An 18,781-nucleotide genomic window follows, 5' to 3' on the forward strand; every position below is an offset into this window, starting at 1 on the left:
TGTGTTTCATGTATTCTTAATAAAAAAAATGTAAAAAAAAAAATTACATGCCCAATGTTTAAATGCCAGGCACCTTTCCCTGTTTGTAACAAGGCCTACTTAGGGGTGACATAAATATTTGAAAAAAAGATTTAGGCCTGTCAAAAAGGGGTCGCAGTCAGTGCAGGTAAGCGCTGGGGCAGGGGGGGTAGTGGGCGGGGGGGGGCGGTGGGTGACAGATGACGAAATAGAATTTTAGATTTATTTAATTTTCCCTATTCCATCGTCTTCCACCCTCCCCACCGCGTTTACCTGCACAGGCCACCTCTGATTTTGACGGGTTGGATTTGCAGTTTAAAACTACACTGCCAGGCTACATTTGTAGGTATGGAGACACACTTTATTATGCCACTGAAGTGGATGGCACAATAAGTGCTGCAGTCCATTGGTGGCATATAATTTGCTGTTCCTCTGCATATTTTTTACCATATATTCGGGACTCATAGGCAAATTAAATAAACAGATCCGGCTTATACCAAATTCATCATGTTGAAAGGAGGAGTACAAGTACTCTACCACTGTTTAGCAGGAGTAAAGTACACAGAGTTTTATAGCCAGCAGAGTAGAGTATCAGCAAAAAGGCGAAGAAAATAATCCAGGGTGAACCTCCATAAAGGGCAAAGTTCCAACAAAAACCCTACAGATTTTGATGTATGAGGATGTAAACCTGGGTACCATTAGCTTTCATTGTGTCTATGTATAAGGAAAGAGTTGTCACAAATTCTGTTAGAAAAGACGTGATTTACTCCAATACATTTTCTAAGAAATACTCCTCATCCGTAACTGGTCTTCCTGGTGGTATACCACCCACTTCATGGGCTTTAGGAAGCAAAAGGATTTTTGACATTTATGGATACTAAATGCATTTGTTTTATCAAGGGCATAGGCATACATTAGCTGAGGCTAGAAGGAGAGGGCCTAATTTACAGGAGGGAGTTTATGGATTGTTTTTCAGGGGTCAGCAGACCTCACTCAGTGCTGCACTCTTAAACATAAATTGGACTTCCATGAAACCACAAGGCTGCCTATAACTGTGTGAGGGACAGTAATCCCTTTGGAACAGGTAGGAAAACACTTTTAGGGTCACCATGTCCACACCAACAGCTTCAAGCTCAGATGGGGTGAGCACTTGATTTGGTATCTAGGTGGTAAACAATTATAAAGATCACTGAATATGAACAAGAGGAATTCACAAAAGGAAATTATAAAAACAAGTAGGATAAGATCAGTGGATTAACATCGCCACACATCGTCCCTCACTCTCTCTACCCTGGATTTCTAGCATCTGCACTTCACGCCTCATGGCCTCAATCCAAAATGCACATATAAAATTGTCTTGGGCTGGGAATCAAGAAAGCTAGATGTAGTGCCATATTGTGTTTTTCTTGACCAAATTCCCGGTATTTTTTCCTCCTTTCTCCCTCCTGGCAGGTGGAGAACAAGGAAGTCACCCGGCGCATTCTGAATGACCCTGCCGCCTACTCCGAGAAGTTCAGCGATTGCTGCAAAGCCCTGTGTGAGGGGCTTCTAATGAAGGACCCTCAGAAAAGGCTTGGCTTCAAGAATGATGACTGCTCAGAGCTGAAACAACAGCCATGGTTTAAAAAGATGAACTGGGGCCGACTTGAAGGAGGTAACTAAGGATGTCCCACTCTGCCTCTGTTTTCTGTATTGACAGCCCCTGGGCCCCAAAACCATGCCAGGGTCTGCTTTCAGGTACTCTTTCTAGGCTTCTCAGTACTTATTGATGTGGCTGCTTAGTGCACCATCACTATTGTAAATAGCAAGATTATATGTCTTATAATGGTAATAGTCCTAGTAAGTCCCTAGGGCAGAACTCAGGGGCATATTACCAACAACTAGCGATAATTATCACTATGTTGGTTTAGCGGCGATATTTTTATCGCCGAGTTGTGACGATTTTTATCGCTTAGGAGCCTTGATATTATCAAGGTTTATCTCCTAAGTGATAAAAATCGGCCGAAATGCATGAATATCGCTGAAAAGTCAGCGATATTCATGCATTACCGAGCTAATGCTCTTAGCCATGTTATCCACCTACCATTGGATAACATGGCTAAGAACTGCTCAGGGGCAGGTGTTAGCTTTTGGAGATATTCGCGCTTAGCGCGAATATCTCCAAAAGTTGGTAATAGGAGATAGCGATGTTAGCGACTGTTTCCAGTCGCTAACATCTTGGCACGCCCACTTTGCATGTCATTAGTGATAAATATCACTGACATGCAAAGCGGGGCCCAGGATGGTCGCTATCTCCTACCAGCTGTCGCTAACTGGTGTTAGCGACAGCTAGGTAATAGGGAGATAATTTTATCTCCGCTTTCTTGGCTTTTAAAGCCAAAAAAACGTAGATAAACCCCCTTGATAATATGCCCCTCATTTCTTTAATAGGCAGTGGTAAAACTGAGGAGTGTAGATGGTCATGTATTGTAGTACATTGACCAGCAATTCTAATCGGCACATGCTGTGCTACAATGGTGAGCATGTGGGTGGTACACTGAGGGCATATTCTATAGCATATTGATTGGAGGATTCTACATGAGCCCCCTCGCGGCCATCGCACGCCAACACAACCTCAACATAATCTCCTACGCCGACGACACCCAGCTGATCCTCTCCCTGACCAACGACCCCGCCGCCGCCAGAGCCAACCTGCACGAAGGGATGAGAGAGGTAGCCGAATGGATGACGACCAGCCGCCTGAAACTGAACTCAGACAAGACGGAGGTCCTCATCCTGGGCTCCTCGCCCTCCGCCTGGGATGACTCCTGGTGGCCCCCCGCCCTGGGCACCGCACCCAAACCGACGGACCACGCACGCAACCTGGGCTTCATCCTGGACTCCTCCCTCTCCATGACCAGACAAGTCAACGCCGTCTCCTCGTCATGCTTCAACATCCTGCGCATGCTACGGAAGATCTTCCGGTGGATCCCCACCGAGATGAGGTAGACAGTCACCCAGGCCCTCGTCACCAGCCGACTGGACTACGGCAACGCCCTCTACGCCGGAACCACCGCCAAGCTCCAGAAGAGACTCCAGCGGATCCAGAACGCCGCGGCCAGACTCATCCTCGACATCCCCCGACGCAGCCACATCTCCGGACACCTGAGAGACCTGCACTGGCTCCCGGTCAACAAGAGAATCACCTTCCGCCTCCTCACCCACGCGCACAAAGCCCTACACGACCAAGGCCCGAGCTACCTCAACAACCGGATCAACTTCTACACTCCCACGCGCCTCCTCAGATCAACCAGCCACGCCCTCGCCGCCGTCCCCCGCATCCGAAGAGCGACAACAGGAGGAAGGTCCTTCTCCTACCTGGCTGCCAAGACCTGGAACTCACTCCCGTCCGACCTGCGCCTGACCCAAGACCACCTCTCCTTCAGGAAGAAGCTCAAGACCTGGCTGTTCGAGCAGTAACGGCACCCCCCCCTTCCCAGCGCCTTGAGACCCTACGGGTGAGTAGTGCGCTCTATAAATGACTTGATTGATTGATTGATTGATTGATTGATTCTGTACTTGAGGCATGCCACTAATCTGCAGAACTATTATTGCCTTACTATGTAGAAGAATAAGGGACACATTATGTACTACTACACAGGACACATTTTGTAGTAAACCATTGATTACTTTCTGTAGTAAAATACTATACACATCCTTTAGTTCAACACTGGGCATATTGTGTAGTAACAAAATGCTCACTTCCTGTAGTAAAACAATGGACGCATTGTATACTACAACATAGGAAATATTTTTTAGTACAAGACTGAACACATTCTGTAGTACAACGCTGAACACATTATGTAGTACAACACTAGACAAATTCTGCAGTATAACACTCAACACTTTCTGTAGTTCAACACTAGGCACATTAGGTAGTAGAACCTGGACATGCTTGGTAGTAAAACACTGGGCACATTCTGTTGTATGACTTGGGACTTAATCGATATTCCAATACTGGACATATTCAGTATTGCAACATTGGAAATATTCTGTAGTACAGCACTGGACACATTCTGTAGTACAATATAGGACACATTCTTTTGTGTAAGACTGGACACATTCCGTAGTACAACACTGGACACATTTTGTAGTACAACACCGGACACATTCTGTAGTACAACACTGGACACATTTTGTTGTATAAAATGGGATATAATCGATATTCCAATACTGGACATATTCAGTATTGCTACACTGGAAAATGTCTGCAGTACAATACTGGACACATTCTGTAGTACAAAACTGGACACATTTTGTAGTTTAACACTGGACACATTCTGTAATTCATCACTGGACACATTCTGTAGTAAAACACTGGACACCCTGTGTTATAACACTGGACACATTATGTAGTACAACACTGGACACATACTGTAGTACAACCCTGGACACATACTTTAGTAGAAGACGATACATTCTGTAGTAAAACACTGGCCACATTCTGTTGTATAACATGGGACATAATCGATATTTGAATACTGGACATATTCAGTATTGCAACATTGGAAATAATCTGTAGTACAACACCTGACACATTCTGGAGTACAATATAGGACGTATTCTTTAGTGTAAGACAGGACACATTCTGTAGAACAACACCGAACACATTCTGTAGTACAACATTGGACACATTCAGTAGTACAACACTGGGCACATTCTGTTGTATTACATGGGACATAATCAATACTCCAATACTGGACATATTCAGTATTGCTACACTGGAAATATTCTGTAGTTCAACGCTGGACACATTCTCTAGTTCAACAACGGGCACATTCTGTAGTAGTACACTGGGCACATTCTGCAGGACAATACTGGACACATTATGTAGTACAACACTGGACACATACTTTAGTACAATACTGTACACATTCTGTAGTAAATCACTGGGCACATTCAGTTGTATAACATGGGACATACTCGATATTCGAATACTGGACATAATCAGTATTGCAACAGTGGAAACATTCTGTATTACAACACTGGAAACATTATATCGTACAATATTGGACACACCCTGTAGCACAAAACTGGACATATTCTGTAGTAAAACAATTGGCGCATTCTGTTGTATAACTTGGGATATATTCAGTATTGCAATACGAGACACATGTAGTACAACACTGTACATATTCTGTAGTAACCCACTGGACACATTATGTTGTACAACACAGCACATAATCAATATTGCAACAGTAGACATATTGAGTATCGCTGGACATATTTTGTAGTAGGTAGTAAAACACTGGACATATTTTGTAGTACTTAGTACAACACTCAACATATTAGTTAGAATAAGAATGGACACATTTCATAATACAACGCTGGATACATTCTGTCAGAGAACATTGGACCCATTATGTAGCTCAATAATGGTCACATTCTGTAGTACATTATTGGGCACATTCTGTAATAAACCCTGGGCACATTCATTTGTACAACACTGGACATATGCAATATTGCAACACTGGGAACATTCAGTAATGCAAGACTGGGCATACTTAGTAGTACAACACTGGACAGATTCTAAAGTACAACACTGTACATAGTATGTAGTGTAACAATGGAAATATTTTGTCGTACAATAGAAGACATATTCTCTAGTTTAATAGATTTTTCGTAAACCATTGACCACACGTTCCATAGGGCAAGACTGGATATATTAAGTATTGCAACTCTGGAAATATTCTCTAGTACAACATGGATGCAACACTGGATACATTCTGTAGTATACCACTAGACAGATTCTATAGTACAAAACTGTGTACATCCTACAGTACAACACTGGGCATATTTAATTTTGAAGCACTGGACATATGCGGTGTCTCCTCAGATATAAGTATACATTTTAGTAGTAAATGTGGGAGGGATAGAGGTGAGTGGCTGGAAACTGGTAAATACTTACTACTAAAGGGCAGGAGAATAGGGAGGAATAAGGAGAATTAAGAGAGGGTCAGGGAATCATTTAAAAAGGGGCGTTTACCCACCCTTAAAAATGTAGCCTATTCCTAGTCACAAACTGCACTTCCAAAGTTACTGCAGCCAAAAAGGGACCCAAAACATTAGTAAAATACTCCAGTTAAGATCTGGAATAAAACCAGTACCACACATGGCCAACCACTGGTACTGCAATACCCTCCCATACAAAATAGTGGAGTTAGGGACTTGAAATAAAATTCCATAATGTTAAATTTAAATAATTTAAATGGTTAAAAATACAAATACTTAATTATAAAAATTGTACATATTTAAATTCAATTATGAGATATCTTAATAACCTCTTTTAAATGAAAAATTATATACATGTATAGTTACTTTCATTTTTAAATGCAATCAAATATTTTATGATTAATTAAAAAATATCTGCTAAGTTTATAATATTTTTGTAACATTAATTTATATCTACTTATATTTGTAACAATTTGAAATAATTTAATTTTAATTAGCATTATTTCCTATTGGGTGTCCAATGGGACTTACATTTAAGTCCCTGCCACCATTATTTTCTATGGGAGGGTGTTGTACTATCCAACCTAGCCATGTGTGGCAGTAACTTAAACTTGTGAGTTAGGCTTCACTCCTTTTATAAGGGGATGGAGACGTATAAGTCTACAATTTTGAGTAAATTTAATCTCAGATTTTGTGCACAGCCAAAAGTAGTAAAGTTATTTAAACATGCAAGAGTAAATTTACATGTGTAAGTTACTCATGAGCAACTTCTAACCTTTGTGAATAACCAGATAGTCTGTAGTACTATACTGGACACATTCTGTAGTAAAAAAAACTGTTCATATTGTGTAATGAAATCATGGGTTTGTATACACAATAACATGTTTATTCTGTAACATATTGATGGAGTGTAATATGTGGTGGAATGTTAGGGTTATAGTCTAGTGCAATGCTAGATGTATTCTATAATTCAATGTTGGGTAAATGATATCCTGCGCCGTCAAAATGGCAATATTCTATACTGCAACATCCTTAATGTTTGATAGCACACTAATGGACACATTATGTAGTACAGTAATGGACATATGCTGTTGTCCAAAAATGGGCATGTTTTGTTTGATAAAAATATACATAATATGTTGTACAGTGAAATTTTTTGTACTCCATTTAGGGGCATATCTGTACTGGTACAACAAAGACCTCCAGCCGTATTACTACAAAGATATATTCTATTACACTTTTAAATAAATAAATATATATATATATATATATATATATATATATATATATATATATATATATATATATATATATATTACCTACTGACGGTCGCCAGTAGGTAGATATAGTTAGGACCTAGTTTCCATAGGAAATCTGCAACATTCTATTGGGAATAACTTTGGCGCCGGTTGATGAATCTTCGCGAATTTCTCTAAGAAGATGGCCCGCTCCGCTCCTTCCCTGAAAGTTTTGGGGGGATTCGTCAAGTGGGGGCTGGGAAAAAAGGGGGGTCCCAAAAAAGTGTTTCCCCATGTTATTTTCTATAGGACCTTTAGACACGGCTACAGCCCGAACGGCTGAACGGAATTACAAGAAATTTGGCACAATTGTAGAGTCTGATTCGCAGATTACGCTTTTGCTTAAATGGTGTAAATCCCTCCAGTAGTTCCTGAGAAAATCAAAAGAGAAAAAATATATATATCTATAAGCACGCACCGTACGCGTACCTTCGCGTGCACGAGCTGCATGCTGATTGGCTGCCACTGTCTGTCAACACTCCGAAACAGAAATTGTTGGCAGCCATCTTTTACCTCGGTAGACTGAGGCACAAGAAAGCAGAAAAACAAACGTGTAGAACTCAAAAAGGGGGCACGGTAGAAGAACCCTCACCCCCTAGGGCTGCTGAGGGGATCCCACAAGGACCCCCATGGCCCAAAAAAATTTTTTTAAAACCCGGTCTGTTTTTTTTCAAATTACCCCCCGGGGGGAACAAATCGCAGGGCCATAGCCTCATTACACCTCTCTGCAATGCAGCCCCCTGGCGCATACTGGAGGTTGCAGGTGGGTTAGTTGGCCCCCAGGGACCCACAGTATGCAAGGGGAATTAGTTCCCCATCTGCAAACGCACCCGGGGGCTGCGTTGCAGAGAGGTGTAAAAAGGGGCATAGCCTAATTACACCTCTCTGCAATGCAGCCCCCTGGCACATACTGGAGGTTCCAGGTGGGCTAGTTGGCCCCCAGGGACCCCTAGTATGCAAGGGGAATTAGTTCCCCCTCTGCAAATGCGCCCGGGGGCTGCGCTGCAGAGAGGTGTAAAAAAGGGTGTGGCCTCATTACACCTCTCTGCAATGCAGTCCCCTGGGGAATACTGGAGGTTCCTGGTGGGCTAGTTGGCCCCCAGGCACCCCCAGTATGCAAGGGGAATCAGTTCCCCCTCTGCAAACGTGCCAGGGGGATGCGTTGCAGAGAGGTGTAAAAAGGGGCATAACCTCATTACACCTCTCTGCAATGCAGCCCCCTGGCGCATACTGGAGGTTCCTGGTGGGCTAGCTGGCCTCCAGGGACCCCCAGTATGCAAGGGGAATTAGTTCCCCCTCTGCAAACGCGCCAGGGGGCTGTGTAGCAGAGATGTGTAAAAAGGGGCATAACCTCATTACACCTCTCTGCAATGCACCCCCCTGGCGCATACTGGAGGTTTCAGGTGGGCTAATTGGCCCACAGGGACCCCCAGTATACAAGGGGAATTAGTTCCCCCTCTGCAAACGCGCCAGGGGGCTGCGTTGCAGAGAGGTGTAAAAAGGGGCATAGCCTCATTACACCTCTCTGCATTGCAGCCCCCTGGCGCATACTGGAGGTTCCAGGTGGGCTAGTTGGCCCCCAGGGACCCCTAGTATGCAAGGGGAATTAGTTCCCCCTCTGCAAACGCGCCCCGAGGCTGCACTGCAGAGAGGTGTAAAAACGGGTGTGGCCTCATTACACCTCTCTGCAATGCAGCCCCCTGGTGCATACTGGAGGTTCCTGGTGGGCTAGTTGGAAAAAGGGACCCCCAGTATGCAAGGGGAATTACTTCCCCCTCTGCAAACGCGCCAGGGGGCTGCGTTGCAGAGAGGTGTAAAAACATATTTTTTTTCAATTTCAATTTATATTAAAAATATGTAATGTAATTAAAAAATAAATCTAAAAATAAATCATTTAAAATAATGTAGTAAATCAGTATAAAAAAATATAACAATTAATACATTTAAAGATTATCATTTACAAAACCATTGAAATTCACTGAAAAAACCATAGGTTTCAGCCACGTTATAGTTAGGAATTACCATTTAAAAAAACCTTTGAAATTCACTGAAAAAACCATTGGTTTCAGCCACGTTATAGTTAGGAATTAGCATTTAAAAAACCTTGCAAATTCACTGAAAAAACCATAGGTTTCAGGCCTGATATAGTTAGGAATTAGCATTTAAAAAACCTTTGAAATTCACTGAAAAAACCATAGGTTTCAGGCCTGATATAGTTAGGAATTAGCATTTAAAAAACCTTTGAAATTCACTGAAAAAACTGTAGATTTTAGGGGTGTTATGGTTAGCTGGACATTTCACTCATACAAAACCATTAAAATTCCTCCGATATAGTTAGTTGTACTAACTATATTTCGCGCGCCCGCAATCCACTGCTGATGATGTCACATAATACAACATTCATGACATGGTCAGTGACATCACTGATGACATCTCAAATGACATCACTGATGACATCATCCACGTGACGATACACCTCATCATACACTAGTATAACCTTTCGTCACTCACTGTAAAATACAGAGTACCATATTTAAATCCATTGACACACCGATACAAGTTTCTAAAAAGCAACTCAGTGATTCCTAGATCTATACACACATCTAATCACTTACCTACAGATTCACTCATACATGCAGTCAATGATCAATAGAACACTATCAAATATACTTACACACCTATATCGACATTACACACCAGCACACATCCTATTCACTTATAAAGTCATCCTATTCACTTATGCAAACAATGGATCATACTTAGCTATACACTTATACAAACACCATGTTATCTATTCATATAGATAGTAAATTATAGTTAGTGGGTTATAAAATCACTATTACAAGTATACAGTTATCTATACAGTCATGCATACAATCAATGAGTCTTACGTATACTTATTTATAAACAACAACTGACACATACATTGCCTTTTATTTTTCTACTTTGTTGGACATGTACCATTAAGAGAGATATTTGCTCATCACCACACCCATAAATATATTCACTCACCCAAACAACTGTTATAACATGTAGTCTAAACTTCATATACCTACTAATTCAACTATTCACACATCTTTGGGCAGTCACACACCTCCCACCGAACCACACACACATTCATTCTCCCATACAAATACTCAGTTAACTAATCAATAACTAATATAGACTTTCAAATAGCTAGTAACCAACTGTAGAAGTAGTTTTTACAACAACTGACAAAGTGACACATATGTTCACATAGTTTAGTCACTATCCAATATATTTAGAGAGACACTTTAAATTAGTCAAGTACACTGTCAATCGCACTGCTACTAAATCCTCCATCCAGATATTTATATTTATATATCCACTCATTCTTCAATGCAAATTGCTATATATATAATACATATTTAAATAACAAAGCAAACCACATTCACTGGATGATGTCATCAGTGATGTTATTTGAGATGTCATCAGTGATGTCACTGACCATGTCATGAATGATGTAATATGTGACATCATCAGCAGTGGATTGCGGGCGCGCGAAATCGGAGGAATTTCAATGGTTTTGTATGAGTGAAATGTCCAGCTAACTATAACACCCCTAAAATCTACAGTTTTTTCAGTGAATTTCTAAGGTTTTTTAAATGCTAATTCCTAACTATATCATGCCTGAAACCTAAGGTTTTTTCAGTGAATTTCAAAGGTTTTTTAAATGCCAATTCCTAACTATATCAGGCCTGAAACCTATGTTTTTTTCAGTGAATATTTGTATATATATATATATATATATATATATATATATATATATATATATATATATATATATATATTCAAGTTTTGGAAGAACGCTTACTCGGGCCTGATTCACACAGAGCCTCTGCAGTCATGGCAGAGGCTCCACAATGAGAAACTGTAGGGTGGAGATTTCGTCACGAGTGCAGAGACTCTGCCACGACTGAAGAGCCTCCACCACGACTGCGGAGGCCATTCCTGAATTGGCCCGATGAGAATTGTGGTGAAAAAGGTATTTATTCCTTGTTCCACATTTTATTAAAAACAATTGTGGTGCAAAGGATGTTTATTCTTTGATCCCGATGACACCTTTCAGCCTCAAAGGGGCTTGATCACATAATGACAATAGTGGTGTATAGAATATAAATACCACCATACTCATCAACACAGGAAAAGGATTCAAATGAATTCTACAATATACGCCATCATATAACAGGTAAAAGTCACCAAAAGTAACAGTGAAAATGATGCACAGACATGAAAAAATAGAATAATAAAATAAAGCAGAGGATAGAAATTATCTTATATGTAATTAAACTTTATTTTCTCTTGTTCACAGGTGAGGCAGTAGATATATTCAAGTCTTGACTCCAAACATTCATATTTGGTCGGGATCTATTCCCCAAACCATAATCCATCAATGTTCTAATAGTTTATTAGTGACTTAAATTTCAAAGGTCATCCTCTCTACTAAGTGGATAAGATATGTGAATCTCCAGTGAATAAAACATTTGATGCAAAGCTCACAGCATCCTTACTATGGCCACAGAGAATCTCTCAAGTGCTTGATAAGAATATAAGAATATAAGGAGATCAAGGAATAAATCAAGGAATAAACACCCTCTGCACCGCTATCCCCTGTGTGAGCGTTCTTCCAAAACTTGTGTTTGAATTTCTTTTTGGATTTCTTTACTGGCATCCGCTCTCACCCCCAATGCTACACTGCTGATTAGGTCTGGCAGTATTATTGTGACAAGTGTGGTTATTCTATCTATCTATCTATCTATCTATCTATCTATCTATCTATCTATCTATCTATCTATCTACACATCAGCGAGTTCAGGTCCTTTCCAATATTGCATTCACACTGCTCCTCTGCTCCTCTATCTCAGACAATCAGGATGCTGTTATAAAGTGGTTTCTTGTGTTAAGATGCACCAATGAACACAACACGTTTCCGCTCCCACAATGAGGCTTGATCGTGGGGAAGCAGCAGGAATACTAGACAGATAGATATAGAGGAGCACTGTAAATGTAATATTGGCAAGGATACAAACTCGGAGACAGGTGCTCCGTATCAAGAGGGAGAAACCTATGGCATCGGGTACAAATCTCTCTCTATATATATATATATATATGTATATATAGATATAGATATATTACTGGTGATAGCCCAGGTAGTTATAGTTAGGACCACATTTTCCCATAGATAAAGCGTTTTTTGTTTTGCAAGTAACTTTCGTACCGTTTGACGAACCTTCCCTAAACTTTCCAAACAAAGTGGCCTACTTGCATGGAATGTTTTGTAGTGATTCGTCAAGTGAGGGGGGGAGGGGGCGAGAATAAGAGAGGCCCCCAAACCATTTTTCCCCATGCAGTGTTTATTGGGACTTTGCGATTTCTAGACAAGACTACAGACGACAATAAGTCTCCGCAAGATTTGGCACACTTTTTATTTATATGCTCCTACTATACGTTACCACGAACAATGTTTTTAAAACCTCTTTTTAAAAAATTTAATCTTGTGCAATTAAGGCCTGCACTAATTTACCTTAAAATGTTGCACTGTGAAAGCACTTTATACGTATGTAATTTCCTAAAAGCAGCCCTGAAATTTAGAAAAAGTATGGAAGGATAACCTCTACCTGCCCCGTTTTATTTATGTATATAAGTCTCTGATAAACTGAACATTCACATTTGTATGAGCTGTGATAGGCTACTATGCGATCCATTGTTTTAAATTGAACTCTTCTTAACTAATGAACTGTATATATATGTGCTTTTCTCTGTACTTTTATGACTGTTTTTTTCTACAGTCGAATAAAGAAATTTTGAATTGAATTTGACAAGACTACAGGTGGAACTACTGAACAGATTTACACCAAATTTGGCAGAACTGTAGCTCTTGGTCCAGAAAGAGTCATTCTCGTAATTTGGTGTACATCTTTTCAGTAATTTTGGAGTTATTAAAGAAATAAAGCTTTGCATATCTAGGGACACAGATCCACCGATCCAATTATATATTACTTTACATTAAAAAAAATCCACATTCTCTGAAAAAATCAAAGATTACTGGGACGTTATAGTTAGGTTCATGTGTTGCCCACACAAACCATAAAAATTCAGCAGTTACAGTTTTCCTTCTAGTTATACTTATCTGAAGAAACTATAACTCGTGCAATTCAGTAACTTTAGGCCACAAGTTTCAGTTTCTTAACATAAGTATAATTATAACTGCTAGATTTCTATGGTTTTGTGTGGGTAAAACGTGAATCCAACTATAAAGTTCCTGTAACCTTTTGTTTTTTTCAAAATATATATGTATATATATATATATATATATATATATATATATACATATATATATATATATATATATATATATATATATATATATATATATATACATATATATATATATATATATATATATGTAGAGAGCAAGAGAGACCATCAATGTTTCCTTGTCCTAATACTGCTTCTCATCTCCTTTATTTGATTCCAAGGTCTCCTGGATCCACCATTTGTTCCAGATTCCAGAACTGTCTATGCCAAGGACATTGACGACGTTGGAGCCTTTTCCACAATCAAGGGCGTGGTGATCGACGATGCTGACAAGGAGTTCTACACAGAGTTTGCTTCAGGGAACATGCCCATCCCCTGGCAAGAAGAGATGATTGAAACGGGGGTGTTTGGGGAGCTAAACACTTGGGGCGCAAAAGGGTCCATTCCCAAAGATCTGTGTCGAGGCTCTGACTCAGGAAACAGTAACACTTCTGGGACCTGCGTCCTCATCTGAACTTTCTTGGTGAAGCGTCATTCACGATTACCTGACACAGAGAGGTGAGCTTTCACCCTTGATTCAGGGTCAAATGGGATCCAACCTTTGAACCCATCCAAAGAGGAACAGAGGGGCCTGTCCATAATTTACAGCTGATGGGGCAGGAGATTGTCCTTTGGTTAATTTAGGGTGCAGGTAACATTAATATTTCCGCTGTTACCAATGCTTCAGTTATGCCCTATTGAACATTTCTAAGTCCATAAATATACAGCAATACTCCTAGAAGGAGGAGCCAGGAAATAGTCAAAATATTCTATAGATTGTAATTTAGTTAAAATATTATTTCCAGGCTTGGAGCCTCAGATGTATTCACTAGTGGCAGAAGGGCATCGTATCCTGTTGACCTTCACCAAGAGTCCCTCACTCCACACTCTTCAGCTAGAATGGTTACACAAATTCAATTAGCTTCTCTGCCTTGCCTTTTGTTCTCAGACTTGACCAAAGGAAGACAAAAGACATTGGTCTACCACCTTACCTACAGATTGAATTTATGTGTCACATACATTATGTCAAGAAAGTGTAATAATTTCTACATTTTGCAGCATGTTGCTTATGTTTAGAACAGTTTGTGTCTTCAATGGAAGGGGGCAATTCATTTCAACATGAGATTTCATGGGTATATGAATGTGCTAATGGGAGATGGGTTGATAATGTCTTCTTAAAATACTATTGTTGAAGATGTTAAGAAATAATTGTTAAAGGTATGCAAAGTTAATATAGTAAGTTTATAAAATAATGCAACCCTGACTAAACAGTAATCATTTGTATTATGAGATGATTTCCAAGGAATGTATGTAAGCATAGATTGTGTACATACACATAAACTCTACTTTGGTGATAGTAGGGGTGTAAGGAGTCATACAAGATGCAGAGAGGTGTGAGATCTTTGAGCCGCACTGAAGGTGTGATGTTGGACTTCTTCATTTTGGGACATGGGGAGAAGAGGGTCCATAATCTGACTCCATTCTATTAGTATGGGAAGGTTTGTGGCTCCTACTGTTTCTAGATTTTGTTCTAGAAAATGGCACATGAGTCCCTGCTTTTCAAGTCTCCACCATTGGTGTTTGCTAGAGAGGTGGAATTTAAATCTCCACTGTTCACTGTATTTGAGTCGCATAGACTCATGAGGAAATAATAGGCATGACAATACACAGTGCAAATAACTTTTGCAACTGTTAGTGAGTGTGTTTTGGCAGTCGATTAAGACCTTGGTAGGACGTGATGGACACTTTCATGATCACAATTTTTTTTATACATTTTGCCACTTTTACTACATTTCTCCCCCCGCCTTCTACTTATCTTCCAATGGGAAACAAAAATGCTAAAATGGGCATAAATTCTACTTGCACTAGTTTTTAGCATTTATTCAACTGTTTAAGTAACCCTATTTGTGACAGTCTACCCTAAGTAATAATGAAAGATGAACTTACAGATATCAGTGTCTATACTTAGGGCCTGATTACGATCTTGGTGGACAGGGTTACTCCGTCACAAAAGGGACAGATATTCCGTCTGCCGAATTACAATTCCATTATGTCCCAAGGAACTTGTAATACAGCGGACAGGATATCTGACATGTTTGTAATAGAGTATCCCATCCACCAAGATTGTAATCAGGCCCTTAGCCTGGGAGGCTTTCTGAACCCCCCCCCCCCCTCTCACCCCCTCCACACTGGGTATTATCTGTCTATGATGATGGTCAGCATATTAGGTTCTTCGTTTTTCTCACCTGACTTTATACATAAGTGTGTCTTAAAGTCCACCTGTCCTAGTCTGTGTAACTTCCATATCAGAGAATTAGACTTATTTCTTTCTAGAGTAGGAATCTAGGTTTTATGACCCCCTGTTTTTCTTACCTTATTTTATAAAGAAGGGAGGTTGTCTTAGAGCAGCCCTAACCATTGTGTATGGTTTCCGTGCGGGGGAATGTAGATATTGAGTTTCTGTATGATGGCAGGGGGACGTGGTTCATGTGTTAAGAGTGATTAGTTACTTATTCAGCTCAAGGTGCATGGAAGGTTCATTTAGGTCCATTTATCACAGTACCAGAGTAAGGGGAGGCTACATTGACACACTGTTCTATTAGCCTTCATGCATATGGAGAGAGGTGCAGGTAAGGGAGTTACCTCAGGTTTTTCTTTTGAAGTAGGGTACAGGGATAGGAAACCTTCCTCAAGGAATCCTAGATGGTATGTTTGGAGAGTGAAATGATGGGGAAATTAAACTCAAGGGTTTTCCACTCTTTTCACATGCAAGGCTGGCTGTAGCATTTAACATCCGGCTATTCTAACCCTGGTGCAGGCAGACAGTAATTTGTGATTGGATGGGGTAGTTAACTCCGGGTATCTATATTCTTCGTGTGTTTGGCGGAAGAGAGTGTATGAAGAGGAACATGGAAATCCATAGTGAGGTGGAAAACTTCAGAATCACCAAATTCCATTGGCCTAACGCATATGTCTCCATGCTGTTGCAGTTATGCTTTGTGTGCAGTAAGTGAAGTGGTAGACATCGCAGCTTTCTGGAAGAACTTTCATGTTCATCTTGTATCTTTTCTGTTATGTCTAGCAGGAGGATAAAGTTATATGCCTTCCTGACCTGTTGCTGCGTTGTCGGCCACTGTGTGAAGAAAATAAAGCCTGGTTTCAAAATGCCTCATGCTGGAAAATGATTTTATTTCAGTCTCAAAGGCTTTTAAGATTTAGTTTAAAAAAACATATATTAAGATGAATCACAATAAACAAATGTGACTGTCCTCATCTCATCTTTTTCATTCGGCTGTAACTACAAGAAGTAGCATCTCATGGAGAAAAATATTGTCAAAAGCGCAGAGCTCCAGAGGATTTCCTTCCATGAGTAGTGCAGTAAAAAATCAGTGATATGGAAGACTCAAGGGCAAGTGAAGCTCAAAGCCACTGCACCTCATTGGTTCTACTTTGGGTTCTCATGTTTAGACAACATAAATTATGGGATTGGTGTCCAGACTGATTCCAGACACCCCCACCGGATATGTTCGCCTGTATCCTACCTAGCTCTCAGTGCCACTATGAACCACTCTTACCAAGGAGCAAATAGTTGCTGACAATCATCGGACATGACAGCCCGGACCCCACAGGGATCGTGGAAACAGTACAGTACCTTTCGCTCAGTCACTCATGCTCACTTTGTCTCAGAGAGATACACAGAATAAACGACCGGGACGTTTTCAATAAACATTTATTGTACCAGCATCATTCTAGTGTAAAATATGTGTGTTGCAACAACCATAAGATAGAAACAGATGTATACTGTTATAAGCCCCACAAGAGTAAATAGATGGTAGAATTCTACCATAGTGCTAATATAATCGATACATGCAGGCATATAAATACATGACAGTAATAATGCATACTCCTACGATGTTAGCCCTAACTAGATGTACCTAAATGTACCTAGCATGTATGTAGGAAGTATAGCCAAGAATCCCCCAAGGATAAGACCAACCCCATTACCTGATTTGAGAGAACGAAGGACCCCGTCTTGGTCTCGAGATGGGGATGTATGACGTTACAACGCATACTTTTACCACGCATACCATTACAACGCGGTTTTTACCACGCATACCATTACAACGCATAGCGCTTTGGGGTGCTGGATAGTGAATAGTTTAATTCACTATTCCAACTACAGTCCCCGTGGACACTAGGGAAGGTTATTGGATAGTAAATTAACCTATTCCCTATCCTAGAGCGCCCCCCAGCGCAATGCGTTGTAATGGTATGCGTTGTAATGACCGCGTTGTAATGGTAGTGCGTGGTAAAAGATTCGTTGTAAAGGTTGTATACCCGAGATGGACACACACCCTTCGAGGGATGTCAGACCACTTTGTGATGGAGTGTCTGCGTGCAGGAACCTCAGTGTCTCAGTCAGTATGTCAGCATGGACGTTTTTTTCACCCCTGCCTCCCCTAGCAAAGATATGGTGTTTATATACCCTTGCTGTGTCATGTTGGTCGAGGATGACGATAGTGATGAACCTTATACACAGCTATTAAGCAGAAGATGGAAACCCTGCTGTGCTTCTGAGAATCCTCATGCAAATAAAGGAGGTTAGTTTTCGGAGAAAACCACACAACATTTATTCAGCACCTAACTAGGTGAAAGGGCAGCACCAAACCTGTTATGTATTACAGTGGCAGTGCAAATGTAGAGGAAAGGTTATGGGACTACCCAGGCCTATATTGGTGTACACTGTGAATCATAACAGGGTCTTACAATGAGATGAAGAGGCTGTTGATGGTATCTTTTTAAATGACTGCTGAATTAACATTCCTACAGAGGTTTTCTGGACTGACAAGAGAGTATAATTCAAGCGTGTGAATCTATGAAAAAGATCTCATGTTGAAGAATGATGTTCATCTTCATAAGAATCAAAGTTGCCTCTCATCAAGTTTGTTCACTTCTGGACACCTGAGGTCCAGCCCTCCACACTATATTTCTTCTCCACCTACTTAGGGTCCTGTTTGTACCAACAGTAACATAACAATACATCAGGAGAGTTGCTGCTCATTTGATTATCTATCCACTATGGGGGTTTGGACTGAAGTTGGTCACTGGGAAAAGGGGGTAGTTGTGAAAGAGCATGTCATGCCTTTACCCCTCCT

The 18,781-nt window shown here is 40.5% G+C and overlaps 1 protein-coding gene across 1 annotated transcript in view; it reads left to right on the top strand.

Moving 5' to 3' along the window:
* Positions 1-14,900, top strand: part of LOC144798479 (rhodopsin kinase GRK1-like) — a 129,060-nt gene extending 114,160 nt beyond the window's left edge. Inside the window, exons 6-7 of the mRNA XM_078669377.1 lie at positions 1,471-1,672; positions 13,808-14,900. Of these exons, the coding sequence (XP_078525503.1) occupies positions 1,471-1,672; positions 13,808-14,100 (495 nt within the window). The 3' untranslated portion in view covers positions 14,101-14,900. The remainder of the gene's footprint in view (positions 1-1,470; positions 1,673-13,807) is intronic.
* Positions 14,901-18,781: the final 3,881 nt, after the last annotated feature.

This window comes from Lissotriton helveticus, chromosome 12, assembly GCF_964261635.1.
Source record: "Lissotriton helveticus chromosome 12, aLisHel1.1, whole genome shotgun sequence".
In the NCBI taxonomy this organism is placed as follows: Eukaryota; Metazoa; Chordata; class Amphibia; order Caudata; family Salamandridae; genus Lissotriton; species Lissotriton helveticus.